This window comes from Mixophyes fleayi, unplaced genomic scaffold (assembly GCF_038048845.1).
Source record: "Mixophyes fleayi isolate aMixFle1 unplaced genomic scaffold, aMixFle1.hap1 Scaffold_54, whole genome shotgun sequence".
Taxonomy (NCBI): Eukaryota; Metazoa; Chordata; class Amphibia; order Anura; family Limnodynastidae; genus Mixophyes; species Mixophyes fleayi.
In genome coordinates, this window is record NW_027448234.1 from 327,679 (window position 1) to 344,039 (window position 16,361).

The 16,361-nt window shown below is 39.9% G+C and overlaps 1 protein-coding gene across 1 annotated transcript; it reads right to left on the reverse strand.

Moving 5' to 3' along the window:
* Window positions 1-8,278: 8,278 nt before the first annotated feature.
* On the reverse strand, window positions 8,279-16,043 carry LOC142134596 (coiled-coil domain-containing protein 25-like). The gene is made up of 6 exons (XM_075194558.1): window positions 15,970-16,043; window positions 11,534-11,581; window positions 11,126-11,165; window positions 10,814-10,865; window positions 9,163-9,238; window positions 8,279-8,441 (listed from the first exon to the last, which is right to left on the reverse strand). The coding sequence occupies exons 1-6, from the start codon at window positions 15,992-15,994 to the stop codon at window positions 8,314-8,316; spliced, it is 369 nt and encodes a 122-aa protein (XP_075050659.1). The 5' UTR covers window positions 15,995-16,043; the 3' UTR covers window positions 8,279-8,313.
* Between the last annotated feature and the right edge of the window lie 318 nt (window positions 16,044-16,361).

Below are 16,361 nucleotides of genomic sequence, written 5' to 3' on the forward strand. Positions count from 1 at the left end.
ACTGATTTAAACAGGTACAACTTAGTAATTTTTCTATTTTCAGTTTTAACAACGGCTGTACTTACCCCTCCCGCCACATAAGGTGGCGGGGCGCGCTTGCGCTGAGTTCGCCACGCTTCACAATGGTTACATTCGCCTCGCGCGCGCTCTTCGCCACGCCTATTTCCGGTTTGCATTCGCTGCTCTGCCACGTGTTACCTTCCATTTGCCACAATTTTAAACAATCATTATGTCTATTTCTCTTTTTCGTTGACTTGATTAACCATATTTTATCTTTTACAGTATTCAGTACCTCTGCATTAAAACTCCCTATTGTTGGGAAAGGCCTATCACAAGCTTTGGTCATCCCGACCCACGTGTCACAATACACAGTTGCATACGCACCATATTTCTTACACATGAGAAACCTCGCTGAACCAATAGGGCCTTCCTTAGGCAGTACACTGACCATCTCTAGCGTATGCTTAGCACCCATGTTGAACAATATACCTTCTACCCGGAACACAGACACACCGCAATGCTCTGTTCTTTCCACTCAATAATTTCAACTCTGTTGCTATACTCACCGCTAGAGATCTATAATGCTCGGTGAACGTATTTCCTTTAGCCGCGTTCACTCGCTTTTCTCGCACCAGGCGAGGATCCCTAATACAGAAATATCACTGTGGGCCCCAAGGGCTATCAGCTCCTCGATACCCTGGCTCAACCACAAAAATCTGCTGAGTTTATTATCGCTGGAGCGCAAGTTGATACAATCAACCTGCCTTTCCAGTATAATTCCCTCCTAGCTGCCTTCACCAATTCGCACTAACGGTGCGATTGGATCGCACTGCCTACCAATACTAATTATTAGCAAACCTTGCGATCTATTGGTAGTGCTTTGCGAAAAACACGTTTTCGTATTCGGTATACCTGCCCTGTATACCGTCCTTCAGTTGGGCAATCCGCCTCGTCAGACAGCAAATGAGAACCAATGAATAATGAACAGTGTATCTACGTTACAACATCACACACTATACACCTTTTCTGCGCAGAAAATCAAAAGTTCCCAACAATAGTAATAATGTCTCAGAGGCTTTCACAAGTAATTATACTATGCATGTATAATAACTATCAAAACGATTGTTTAACCACGTGGCAAATCTACCGAAGTTCACGTACGCACAGCAGGAAATACACATACGCTAAGCAATGCAATACAGTTAAACGCACAATGACAGTAAAAAGAAACAATTTTCTCTTTTGTCCCTAGGTTCTAGTTAGCGTGCCCTAGATAATGCCAAAACGGACATTCGGTTTCACAACACAGAGTAAAATTCAGGTTTTGAACACCATGCGTTCTTACCCGTATATGACGCGTCTCCACCCTTTGTTGAGGAACCGAAATCCGTTGGTCTTGCGTATCATCGGCAACGAAACCTCCAAAGCTCACGAGCCCCCCAAATTGTTATGTGCGTATTGTCGCTAACCAATAACGATTGTCGAACCTCGAGTTGTGTTTCCAAAGCACAGAGATTTATTCGCAAATAATAGAATATATATATATGCTCAAGCGAAGTAATAGTAAATACAGCCGTTACTTATCGCAGGCGCTCTGGATCCAGTGCAGTCATTCAATCCTGAAGTCTGGGGACAAGATGTCTCCACTCTGGATCACAAGCTGCTGCTTATATACACAATCACATACAGTAATACAATGAAGATGGAATAGCTTGCATCTATTGGTCCAGGTCTCAGGAAGGTCCAAGGGGTCGTCATCATTGGCCAGTTCATACAAAGGAATCCAAAGGAGGGGGTCATCTCAGCAGGGGGTATGCTCTGCTCTTCCCGCCAAGATTCCTTAGTCTTAAGTAGTTCATAATTCCCTATCATTCATAACTTGTGTATGCACTCTGCGATTCCCTCGCAGAGTGAACAAACAGTAGGATATGTAACGAGGTTCATTATGATACCACTCATGATGTTATTCCTTCAACCCGTTCCGTGTATTTCATTAATATGCATGTAACTCTAATATAACATATAAATACTACTATATTTCGACATAACAGATTATGTGTTGCAACTACCATTAATGTGTACTATTTTATAAGTATGCGTGTTTGTGCGAATGTATGATAAAAGACCAATTACTGTTGCTGCCACGTGTAGAGGATGCGTACGCCCTTGTACGTCGTAGCGTACCGTACGCATCTTTTCAGACAAAGACAACCAAGTTTGCTAGACTTTAATTGAAATGACTTTATCCAATTTGCTGACTTCGACACTATGTAATCAACAAATGACATGCTACACATAGCAGAATATACCTCACACAGGAATGTGTCTTATACACAAAAACTCATTGCAGCCAAAGCTTGCACAATTCTTCAAAAACCAGGAACGCAGTGATCTATCTCTCTCACAATCCAACCAAAATCAGAGCAACCCATTGACCCCTGAACCTGGCTCTGAGGAGGATCTTATGGGAAACATGAAGATTCTTGTGATCACTCATATTTTGGAAAGAATAACCACTTTTCAACTAGAACTTCCCTCTGCCATAGCAGATTTTAAAACAAGCTGACAGTCATTGGCAAGTGGATATATGCCCTCAAAGCCAATGTATACAAAATATACAGTTTCAAGATGAAAACCTAACTTCACTGCATTCTGAAACAGCTTGGGTTAAAGATGTTAAGCTGGAAGACATAGAAAATAAGGAATACGAAATGTCCGAATCAAGCATGCACCGCAACGCATTGACATATCATCATTCCTAATGTCTCTAATTGGCTCCTTCCAGGTACTGCTAATGAATATTTGTTGCTGGACAGGGCCCATAAACCAAAAGTTCCAGCAGATCAACCTTAAAGAGATATGATTGTATGCTTCCACTACTATGTCACAAAGCAAAAATCTATGGCTGCTACCTGTAACACCCATCTGATCCCTTTGAAAATGATTTAATTTGCACATTTTTAATTACCTGGCTCCCTTCACAAAAAGAAGAGACATGCTTCCTATTACGAAATCTCTATAAAACCACAAAATCAGTATTCTTGGGTTTCCCGTTCCAACTTCAAGTTTCTAATGGTGGCATAATACTGTCTCTAAAAACTTTAACAAAGATCAAAATATGTCTTTATGTCTTGATCTTTGTGATCCACCTCAACCAGCATCCCCAAATGACCGAGACCGTCTCTCCCAAAAACAGGTTCACACCCAAAATTGGCAAACTGAAGAGGGTCCATTAATGTATAAGTGAAAGTACCAACATCCGTCTACAATGAGAACTCTCTCAGACTCTATATCATGAGCTTAGTGAATAACACCCTCATTTTGTGTCTACAATGTTCTTTCATTTTATTAAGCTTTAATCTAAGATTATATTATTTATTTTACTATCAGAGTAAATCTTTGTTAACTAGGTTACTTCAGACTTGAATCTTTTAAATATGTTTAAACCCACACTGATATACTACCCCTAGGAATGATTCCGGAACTTTTTACTAGACTTAACCTTATGCTTCCCTTTTGGGCTCTAGAATTACTTGCCTCGCATCCCTGTACTCTCTTGTGAACCCTGTTGTTTTGTACTCCTGTTTTGTGGTATAACAAACCTGTAAAACTACAATCCTTTGTACAAAGTTTTTTGCTTTTTATTTATTTTATTTGTACAATTGTTTTTGGTTGTAACATTTTTTTTTTTTTTTTCAATAAAAAAAAAAAGCAAAGTAATATCGTCCTCTTGCAGGAAACCCACTTCCATGACCAACACCCATCACTGACAGCTAAGTAATTTACACAACCTTTCTTTGCCTTGACCAAGAGTAAGCTAAGAGCCTTCACAAGCATTTAAAAGACGGGCTAGGCTGTTTGAGATTTTAAGAATCATCCATTCTACCTCTCATCTCATTGCATTTAAATGCACTTCTCTCCCAGCATTAAATCTGGGAAGACATTGAGTCATATGTAAACATGATATTGATTTCAACCATTCTGTGGCTGCCCATACATCTAAGACCCTTTTCTTTATATTTACATTTTTACATATATAGCCTGATATGGTCCCATAACTTACTTCCCACCACTGCAAAATTCTGCCCTTAGTGGAACAATCCTTAGTTCCATCCAGGTAAAAGTCCAATATCTTTCTCATCCTGGGTCAATAAGATGATTTCTAAATAATCTGACTATCCTGGGTTACTTGCCTGACATTCCTGAACTCCAATCTACATTCCAGCTTTCCAAACTGTTAATAAACACTTAAACCAATGTCTTTAAATTTGAGACTTCTAAGAGTGTTTTGCTAATCGCATCTGCACACACTCCACTCTTGAATCCTTGTGTCTTTTTAACTCCCCCTCAAGAGGATTTATCTCACCACTTTACATCTACCTGATAAAGACCCGATACCGGATGAACACTTGTAAAATATAAAACTGGAGCTTGATGGAGGGGCTGCCTCTTGATCTCAGTGATTGGACCATAGTCAGACAAAAATTGGTGAAAAGCTCTCTCTGTGTGCGCATCATGTATATAAATTGTGCTACAAGTGGTATATGATTACCTCCAGAATCCATTTATTCTCTCTATCTTCCTCTAAGCTATGTTGGAGATAATAGGCATAAACAATCGTGAGATACCCCGGTGCGACAAGGGGGAGAGAGAGGGGAAAAGAGAGGGAAAAGAAACGCCAAAAAATAATACATGAAGGACAAAATAATATTAAACCAAGTAAACCAGCCGGCGTACTTGTATTTATTACAGGTATAATACCTGAATAGCTCAATCAGCAGAAGATAAATTGTGTAGATGTAGACAGATAGGATTGAACCGAATCTGGGCACAGTCTTTAAGCCTAATGCCTTGTGTAGGCAGTGGTTGGCTCCTAATGTTCAAGCCAGCCGGCTCGGTCCCTAAATGGATATGAACAGTTAGGAGTGGTTACTAATTGTAACCCTACAGGAAACAGTATGTCAAATAATGGGGGACATAGTACCTGAATGTCCGTGTGCAAGATTTGTACTTGTAAGCCAAGATGTACGGTAAAAACAATCCTGGAGCAAGTGGTAACAGAGAAATAGAAGTGTATAGTCCCGTAAGGTAGCTCGAACTTAGGGATCAAATGTCTTGTTTCCAGAAGTATGTAAAACCGAAAGGGTCTGTAAAGTGCTTGTATGGGCTGAATGTCCGTGAACCGGACTGGCAGAAAATGTAATAAACCCGTAACCCGGTGTCCGGAAATGCCGCTAGAAAGTATATGGTGAGAGACGAGGGCAGTGCACTTACCCTATCCGAGAGACCATCCTCTGAGTGTTCTGTTTCTTTGCTTGTCCTCCTGATCCGTACCTCGCGCAAGGCGATCCCACCGGAAGTGTGGGGAATTGGAAGGCCGGCTTGTAGCGCATGCGCACTGGAGGAAACGGTAACAGAGCACCGCAGAGTTGAAAAGTTTGCCTTTACAAGCACATATGCGCGTACCAGATATGGATTATAATCCGCCTATCTGTATATTGTGTATATATACAGTATCTGTATATATCTCCACTGTGGAGCTATCTGGATGACCAAGAAGTAGTATTCATAGACAAGTTGCTACATATTATTATCTGAGACCACGTGTCGACTATGATGGATGCTATATACAACTTAATATGCAGATAGGCGTATTATCATATATATCTGGTACGCGCATATATGTTTGCACGCCGGGTGGTCAGTGCTGTCACCATTTAGAACTATACACCTTCTCTGGTTTTTCTGTATCACTTGCTTGGTGTCTGGAGCCCTATAATTCTGAAGCTACATAGCCGGGAATCCTTACGTACTTAGCACGCTTATAATCTCATACATTATTTGTGATATTTCTCAAATATTACACCAGAATGTGCCGTTATTCTTTTCCTTCTTCCAAGATTTTTTTAACCATCTGGTTAAAAAAATGATCTGATTTAACTTGTCTTTGAAGCGAATTATAAGCACCTTTCTACAGCTAACTGGGTTTGTCTGCAGAAGAAGATTGATTAAGTAGAACACCTGCAGAGATGTCCTTTCTAAAGGCAAGGTGGGAGTGTCACCTGTAAATCAAGCTAAGACTCTGAGAAAAGTGTAAAGTTTAAAAACCTGTCTTTTTCATTGTTCAATGCGACCGATGCCAGATAGTGGCCGGTGTCTAGACAGAAGGACTCTCTCTAGTCAGTGTTAGGTTTCCTGGTGTCATCCTGATGAAAAGTGTGCTATTTATCTGTGAAGTGAACAATAAAAGCACCATTTTTTCAGCAATTTGTTAGTGTATGTATCACCAGAAATGTGCCCATGTCACAAGTGGTGTCAGAGTTGCAGGAAGTGACCGAACATAAATTATACACAAAGCAATGAATGGCAATGATGCTATTTCCTTCTTTTGGATATCTGTAGAGTGTGTACAGAGTTACAATCTTTTCAGCAGATGGTTATGAGAGATGCAGATCTGATGGTAAATCATGTAGGCGTGTACCTATGAATCGGCATGATCATCGGGTCTTTCAGTCAATGGTAAAAATCGTTACAGAAATCGCATCTGAAGTCAGATTACATAAGTGTGTGTATGTACCCAGTTTAACATATCAACATATGGCTGATTAAAAAAAAAACCTGCTACATACCTGTTAATACACTGCACCCACTCAGTAACACCAGAAACCATAAATGGAGGACCGTATAGGGACAATTTCTTAGGATCTAAGGCACATGCCATAAGTCCCTGTAAATTTATGTTCATGTCAAATGTAAAACTGCAAAACTAATATTTTGTTATATAGCTTAAAGATTTTAAAAACATTCAACAGTTTTATCATTGTATATTTTTCTTATTTTACTAATGTGTGTTTACATGCAGTGTGCAACAAAAAAAAACCATATTCAGTCCCTGGATACTGATATTTGATGGGGGTTTCCATGTACATTGTACTGTAATAGCATTTGTGGCGGTTGATATTCTGTTAGAAATCCACCTCTCTAGGGTAACTGTTGCTGTAGTAGGAATAGGATAAAGGGGAAGGAGACTGGAAAGAGAGGAGGGGGGCCTTTGAAGTTGGTAAGGGACTCTCTTTGTGAGTGCATATCACCCTTTCACACCCGGGCTGGCATATTATAGTCCTTAAAATGCGTTCAGTGACCCTGGAATTGATTTATGTCAAAAGCTCCCCCACCACTTTGGTTTCCCTGGGTTTCAGTGGAAGAAAGCTGCCTCTTTTCACCCGTTTCCAAGGCGACCTCTGGGAGCTGAGCATCCGAGAACAATTTGGCCGAGGTGAGAAATGGTCTGAAAATCGGTGGGAATGGATGCAAGAAAGAATACCTCTTACATTCCTTATGGAAAGCTTTAAAAGAGTTTATGGCTTTCTTTGTGAAGCTTGGTGTGTCCTAGATTTGCCGATATTTATTTGGTTCTGTGACAAATAGCAAGGTGCTCAACATTTAAGTTGGTTGTACAATATTTCTGCTCTCAGCAAGGAGAAATACTTGTTTAATTAGCACATTGTTTGAGATGAAAAGAGCCCAAGGAATGGTGTGAATATAAAGTAGCAGAAGTGATGTAGAATAACGCTAATCCAACAAAACATCTGCTTTGTATGTTAGCACATAGACTTTATAGTTAGCAAAAGCAAAGTTAATAAAAATCATGCACTTTTATATTGGTATATTGAATAAATAAAAAATACCTTGTTTATTTTCCTTCACAAATTAAAGCAGCAATTAGATAATGTTTGATTTGCAGTTTCACTTAAATATTATTAAATAATTCATATAGTTCCTCTTCTTACAAAATTCACCAAAGCAGTGGAGCCCGCGCTCTATGTCCAAGGCAGCGCTGGACCCGTCGGGAGAAGACAGTGACAGTCGCATAATGGCTGTCACTGCCTGCAGGCTGATTCTTTAATGTCTTCTTCTTGTTCTATTTTTTAATATACAAAAACGGAACTATATTCCATCTAAAAACTAAGTGAACCAGTGTAAAACATTACACTAATCCATTCCTAACCTCACTGACATGTCAGCAGCACTAAGTAAATAATAGAAATCTAATCTAGCAGCAAGTACTGCAAAACAGGACTGAAACAGCCCAACTCCTTGGGCACTTAAACAAAACTGGGGTCTGTGGGGTTGCAGAGGGGAGGAGTCAGCAGCAAACTTAATGTTAACTATTTAAGTGCCAACTCCGTCTGTGCATGCGAGTGGAACATGGTAATTTTGTACAGTCTCAAACTTAGCTGACGGAGCCTTCCATGCACAACTAAAGGGGGTGGAAAAACCTGATGATGTACACATTGCTGCAAAACGGTTTATTTAAGAATCAAAAAGAGAAATTACGTCTTTTTGCCGGTGAAACCCAATCTGGCCGACGTCCATGTCTCCGGTTTTCCTTAAATTGGCCCACGGTGTGTACACAACATTTATACTGCTCATTTTGCAGCCTGCAGAGAGATAAACATAGTAATTAGTAATAATACCTTCAGATCAGACGTCACAGAGAGAATATGATGCATGTATTAGGGGGCAACCAGATTGTAGCTCATGTTTTCATCACGGTTTAGAAGATTAAAGCAAAGGTCCCATTAGTCGTGGATAACAGCACCTCTCTCCCGTGCACCAGTTTGTACAACTGCACCCACTGTATTATGAGGAAATCACCAACCATGGGTCCTTTATTAAAGTATTCACATAACGCAGACGGGTTTCTGATAGAGAATAGAAGCACTCATACATCCTAGCATAAGAATAGTCTCAGCATTTTTTGAACTACTTATGTAAAGGGTCAGTCACATCTCAATGATGGACAGTGAGGGGACTGAAAGCCATGTCTCTCGGACATAAATGCTTCACACTGGCTATGGGAAATTCAGTGATGTGATAAATGTAATCAGAAAACCACCACTACATCCAATGCCACATTAATCTTAGAGCAGTGGGCATGTTACCTAATAGGCGGTTACTTGTAATATTTGCCTAGGAGCAGAATCATTAAATAATATATCATGCAAATAAAATAGATTCCAATATAATAGCAAAACAAAAGTTCAACTCATCATAAAAAGTAAATATTTCCGAGTAATTTGCAGTTTACGCATTAGGCTTGTTATACACTAATATACACGACTCTTACAGTACAGCTTTGTAAAACACCTGAGCACATACCTTGAATACTGTTGGCCTTTACTAGCTGTGCACAATCCGCCAGTACATCTTTAGGTATATCTTCTATCGTCTGACCCTGAAATAGAGGAAGTTGAATTTCAATCCCAATCTACTTTAATTTAAACGTTAAAGAGCAAGTAAATCCCTACTTCATATTATTATAGGCTAAATGTTGTATATCATACTGCTGAATTATATGCACTAATTGGTGCATTTATATACATCCTGCATGTAACTGTGCCATGGAGTCTTCCAATGTCTAGAATTACGCAGGAGGATGCACCGCCATCCTTCCACAAGGGAGTCACTTAACGGACATCCTGCTGATGCTGGTGGAAAACGCACTTTCAGGTGTTTTCAGAGCATCCCATAAATGCTTGTTTGGGTTCAGACCAAGTGACTGGGATGGCTGTGATGTATGTATAACATAGGCATCATGTTCATCCAACCATTGGGTGATCACACGCTCTGTAGATAGGGGCATTGTCATCCTAGAAGACATCCCCATACACACTGTATTTATGCACAGATATCACAATCCTGGAGAACGCACATCCGCCCACCGTTACTTTTTACCACTGGAGCTCCTTGCTGACATCACCTATCACACAGTTGATCGTAAAACATTAGCAAGTTGAACTTTCTTGGTCACTGAAGCTGCTGCACCCGAACAGTCGCCCCTCTTACAAAGTCCCAGAGATCACTTTATACAGCCACACTAACAATAATTACAGACGAGGATAGTCCAAATACATGACCCTGACTATGCTGGGGTGGGATTTTGCTTAACCCACGAGTCGCACCAATGTGGAAGCCCTTGCCTTCAATATAATTTATGTCCCCCAATTGCACAGGTGTTTTCATTTATGTGTTCACACTACCTGTATGCGCTCCCCAAGCTCTACTTCACCCCAGCCTAAAACTAACGCTCCCCTGTAAAAGTGATATCAGTAAGTCTGAACTACAGGGCCGTTCCATGCACAGCTAGGAAAGAATGTTATAGGATAGAAATAAATCATAGCTGAGATTTTTTAGTTATACATTAGTGAGGTGGTTCCCAAAGTGTGTGCCGCGGCTTCCCAACCCGGCGGCGCCCAGGACCCAGCATCCTCCCTCCTCACTGAATGTCGGGTGTGACATCATCATGCCCTATTCAGTGACAAGCGGCAGGAGAGAGGAGCATGCTGGGTCCCGGGTGCCGCCGGATTGGCAAGTTTTTTTTTTTTCTTCCTGGCCCTCGGGATCCAGAGGGGCACAGAGTGTAAGTGTGGAGATGCAGGAGGGCACAGTGTGTGAGTTACCTGTAAATTATTCTTTAACAGAAATATAATTGAAAAAAATATATAAAAGTCTTTTCCCTTGTATTTATGTGTATTATTTTTGCATACAACTAAAGAAGTATTTCTGGCCTGATCTAAATAGTTACTACTTATAAAATGGGACTGCTCAGGTAATTATTTTGGAGGGGTGAAGTTTGGGAACCACTGCCTTAGTGTCATATGGAGGAATCAAGGGCATCGTTTCTGCTCTCCTATACCTATAGCATTCTGCAAGAAGTGTTTTATTTCCTCTATCAGTCTTGTTACTGTTGGACAATGCGGTTGTGTTGGATGACTATCTGCTGTGTTTTCACATATTATATGTGTTTTACCTTCTGTAGCTGCAGGTAAACATGAGCGGATGAGAGTTTATCCACATGGAACCTGCAGAGACAAGATACAAGGTTATCAGTGAGGATCCAGAGGACATACTCAGCCTAGCAAATCATACGTGTACAGGAGACAACATTAGGGAAGGAAGATGTGGTGTTTTGGAGGATTAACCTTTAGGCTGCTGTAAGGTTTCATATTGGCCAGCTTGATTTAAAAAACAAAAACAAAAAGGAAAAACAAAAACAAAACAAACAACAACCACCGTCCTAGTTTATAAGCCCCAGCAACACTGAAAGAGATCTTATACATACCATATATCTTCTGGCCAGCCATACTTTATAAGATCTTCATCTGCAATATATAAAAGTGGGATACTGTACAGTGATCATTGTCTCAGCTCTCTTACCCATAACCCATTTATCTTATTATCATGTAACACTCTTAATACAATAGCGTGGGGCATGGCCTAGAGGCTAGGGTTGTGCGTGACATCACAGGTGCGGAGTATGACGATGACGGATGACGATGATAATGCTGGGTTTATTAATGTTGCCTATTTATTAATGCTTCCATCATCCGTTCTTTGTGCACTATATCTGTGTCTCTCCGTAAAAATCAAGGTTCTCTCTCTGAAGCTCTGTCCCTCCTCTGTCTTCTCAACAGCATTACTTATTACGCACAGAAAAGCACAATGCGTTCCCCCAAAGATATAGACTTACTTTCAAACTTGTCCTTTCCCATGTATAATGTGTACTCCGGGGAGACAACTGCAATAGAAACAGAAATGTAACCACCAGCATTGGTCACAACAAGAGTGTTCATGTATGCACTGTGATTTGTAAGTACACGGAAATAAAAACACTACATATGGGATTCAAACAACACGATTAACAATGGAATCAAATATGTTTAATTCTGTAAAATAGATGGGTACTAGGAGTTTTTTTGACTATATATAACAACAATGATATAGGCAACTTCTAATGTCCTCTTTAAAAAACAGTTCTAGAAGAGAGAACATTAATCCTTACCAGCTGAAGTACCCAGAACAGGCGCTCCCCAGGGCAACGTTCTGCCCAGCGTACACCAACGGGAGGTCCAACCGGGACCATAACCCCCCCCCCCCCCCCAAACCTAGTCAGGATCCAACTGGACCACTTCGCATTGGTTTCATCCCAAACGGTGCAGAGGTGTCCGAATGCATAACCACCAGACAGACATATAGACCAATGATTTTTATATACATAAGATAATGACTGTTACACAAAACAGTTCCACCACTAGTCACATGACATCACAGCTCATCAAATACCAGACTATATAATACAGACATCACTACTCTGTAACCATAAGGGAATATCTTTTACAAGGGTTTTACATACACCAATCAGCAACAACATTAAAAACACCTGCCCAATATTGTGTAGGTCCCCCTTGTGCCGCCAAAACAGCTCTGACCCATCGAGGTATGGACTCCACAAGACCTCTTAAGGTGTCCTGTGGTATCTGGCACCAAGATGCACCAGCAAATCCTTTAAGTCCTGTAAGTTGCGACGTGGGGCCTCCATGTATCAGATTTATTTTTCCAGCACATCCCACAGGTGCTCGATCAGATTGAGATTTGGGGAAATTGGAGTCCAAAGTCAACACCTTGAACTCTTTGCCATGTTCCTCAAACCAGTCCTGAACAATTTTTCCAGCGTAGCAGGGTGCATTATCCTGCAGAAAGAGGCCATTGCTATCAGGGAATACTGTTGCCATGAAGGGATGTACTTGGTCTGCAACAATGTTTAGATAGGTGGTGTGTGTCAAAGTAACATCCACATGAATGTCAGGACCCAAGGTTTCCCAGCAGAACATTTCCCAGAGCATCACACTGCCTCCGCCGGCTTGCCCTTTTGACCCCCCCCCCCCCCCCCCCCCGCTGTCCACATGATGTACAAGAAAACGTGATTCGCTAGGCCAGGCCACATTCTACGATTGCGACACCTTTCTATCATAGCCAGTATTAACTTTTTCAGTAATTTGCGCTACAGTAGCTCTTCTGTGAGATTGGACCAGACGGGCTAGTCTTCACTCCCCATGCGCATCAATGAGCCTTGGGCACCAATGACACTGTCACCGGTTGTCCTTCCTTGGACCACATTTGAGAGGTACTAACCACTGCATACCGGGAACATCCCACAAGACCTGCCAATTTGGAGATGATCTGACCCAGTCCTCTATAAATCAATTTGTCCCTTGTCAAAGTCGCTCAGATCCTTATGTTTGCCCATTTTTTCTCCTTCCAACACATCAACTTCAAGAACTGACTGTTCACTTGCTGCCTAAAATATCCCACTTCTTGAAATATGCCAATGTAACGAGACTCAATGTTATTCACTTCACTTCTCAGTGGTTTTTATGTTATGACTGGTCGGTGTATACCCATGTAACTCAGCAGTATATAAGCAGGTAGTGTAAAGTCAACAATGCCAATTTAAAGAACATGTAAGTTGATTATAAATATAAAATATTATTTGTACTATTATGGTTGATTTGTAAAGCTCCATATCGCAGGGAGTGGGGTAAACATAAATAAAAGGCCATACAAGACAGACAAAAAACGCAGATGTGAAAACAAAGGAAAAAAGGGTCCTTTTCACGCGAGACCTTACATTCACAAACTAACAGAGCGCTGACATAGCAGTGTATACAGATGTACAATAGATATCACACAGTGTATACAGATGTACATATCACACAGTGTATACAGATGTATAACAGATATCACACAGTGTATATAGATGTATAATAGATATCACACAGTGTATACAGATGTACAATAGATATCACACAGTGTATACAGATGTATAACAGATATCACACAGCGTATACAGATGTACAACAGATATCACACAGTGTATACAGATGTACAATAGATATCACACAGTGTATACAGATGTACATATCACACAGTGTATACAGATGTATAACAGATATCACACAGTGTATATAGATGTACAATAGATATCACACAGTGTATATAGATGTACAATAGATATCACACAGTGCATACAGATGTACAATAGATATCACACAGTGCATACAGATGTACAATAGATATCACACAGTGCATACAGATGTACAATAGATATCACACAGTGCATACAGATGTACAATAGATATCACACAGTGCATACAGATGTACAATAGATATCACACAGTGCATACAGATGTACAATAGATATCACACAGTGCATACAGATGTACAATAGATATCACACAGTGCATACAGATGTACAACAGATATCACACAGCGCATACAGATGTACAACAGATATCACACAGCGCATACAGATGTACAACAGATATCACACAGCGCATACAGATGTACAACAGATATCACACAGCGCATACAGATGTACAACAGATATCACACAGCGCATACAGATGTACAACAGATATCACACAGCGCATACAGATGTACAACAGATATCACACAGCGTATACAGATGTACAACAGATATCACACAGCGTATACAGATGTACAACAGATATCACACAGCGTATACAGATGTACAACAGATATCACACAGCGTATACAGATGTACAACAGATATCACACAGCGTATACAGATGTACAACAGATATCACACAGCGTATACAGATGTACAACAGATATCACACAGCGTATACAGATGTACAACAGATATCACACAGCGTATACAGATGTACAACAGATATCACACAGTGTATACAGATGTACATATCACACAGTGTATACAGATGTACAACAGATATCACACAGTGTATACAGATGTACAACAGATATCACACAGTGTATACAGATGTATAACAGATATCACACAGTGTATACAGATGTACAATAGATATCACACAGTGTATACAGATGTACAACAGATATCACACAGTGTATACAGATGTACAACAGATATCACACAGTGTATACAGATGTACAACAGATATCACACAGTGTATACAGATGTATAACAGATATCACACAGTGTATATAGATGTATAATAGATATCACACAGTGTATATAGATGTATAATAGATATCACACAGTGTATACAGATGTATAATAGATATCACACAGTGTATACAGATGTATAATAGATATCACACAGTCTATACATATGTACAACAGATATCACACAGTGTATACAGATGTACAACAGATATCACACAGTGTATACAGATGTACATATCACACAGTGCATACAGATGTACATATCACACAGTGCATACAGATGTACATATCACACAGTGTATACAGATGTACATATCACACAGTGTATACAGATGTACATATCACACAGTGTATACAGATGTACAACAGATATCACACAGTGTATACAGATGTACATATCACACAGTGCATACAGATGTACATATCACACAGTGTATACAGATGTACAACAGATATCACACAGTGTATACAGATGTACATATCACACAGTGCATACAGATGTACATATCACACAGTGCATACAGATGTACATATCACACAGTGTATACAGATGTACATATCACACAGTGCATACAGATGTACAACAGATATCACACAGTGTATACAGATGTACATATCACACAGTGCATACAGATGTACATATCACACAGTGTATACAGATGTATAACAGATATCACACAGTGTATATAGATGTATAATAGATATCACACAGTGTATATAGATGTATAATAGATATCACACAGTGTATACAGATGTATAATAGATATCACACAGTGTATACAGATGTATAATAGATATCACACAGTCTATACAGATGTACAACAGATATCACACAGTGTATACAGATGTACATATCACACAGTGCATACAGATGTACATATCACACAGTGTATACAGATATATAACAGATATCACACAGTGTATATAGATGTATAATAGATATCACACAGTGTATATAGATGTATAATAGATATCACACAGTGTATACAGATGTACAATAGATATCACACAGTGTATACAGATGTACAATAGATATCACACAGTGTATACAGATGTACAATAGATATCACACAGTGTATACAGATGTACAATAGATATCACACAGTGTATGTAGATGTATAACAGATATCACACAGTGTATATAGATGTATATAGATATAATACAGTGTACATAAACCTACCATTGCTGGTGAAGTAGAACACCATGGCTGCACCGCACTTATCTCACTCTGCTGCCGCTGGTTATGTGAATATCAACAGGGAAGGAAGATAAAGGATTGAGTTGCTGTTTGGGGATAATTAGGTCTTTTTATTAAATGTGAATATGAATTATTTAATGCAGTGGATGGTTGTGGGAAATGGTTATATTTTTTAGACATAAATGCCATTTAATTTATTGATAGGGCAGTTTGGAGGGAGGGGAATGTGTTTATATATTAAATGGGGCAGTTCAACACAGAAATCCCTGTCATGAGCTCAATAGATAATGCAAACGATGCTACTGCGCTTGCAGATGGGCTATGCCAGGGGTAGGCAACCTGCAGCTCTCCAGGTGTTGCCAAACTACAAGTCC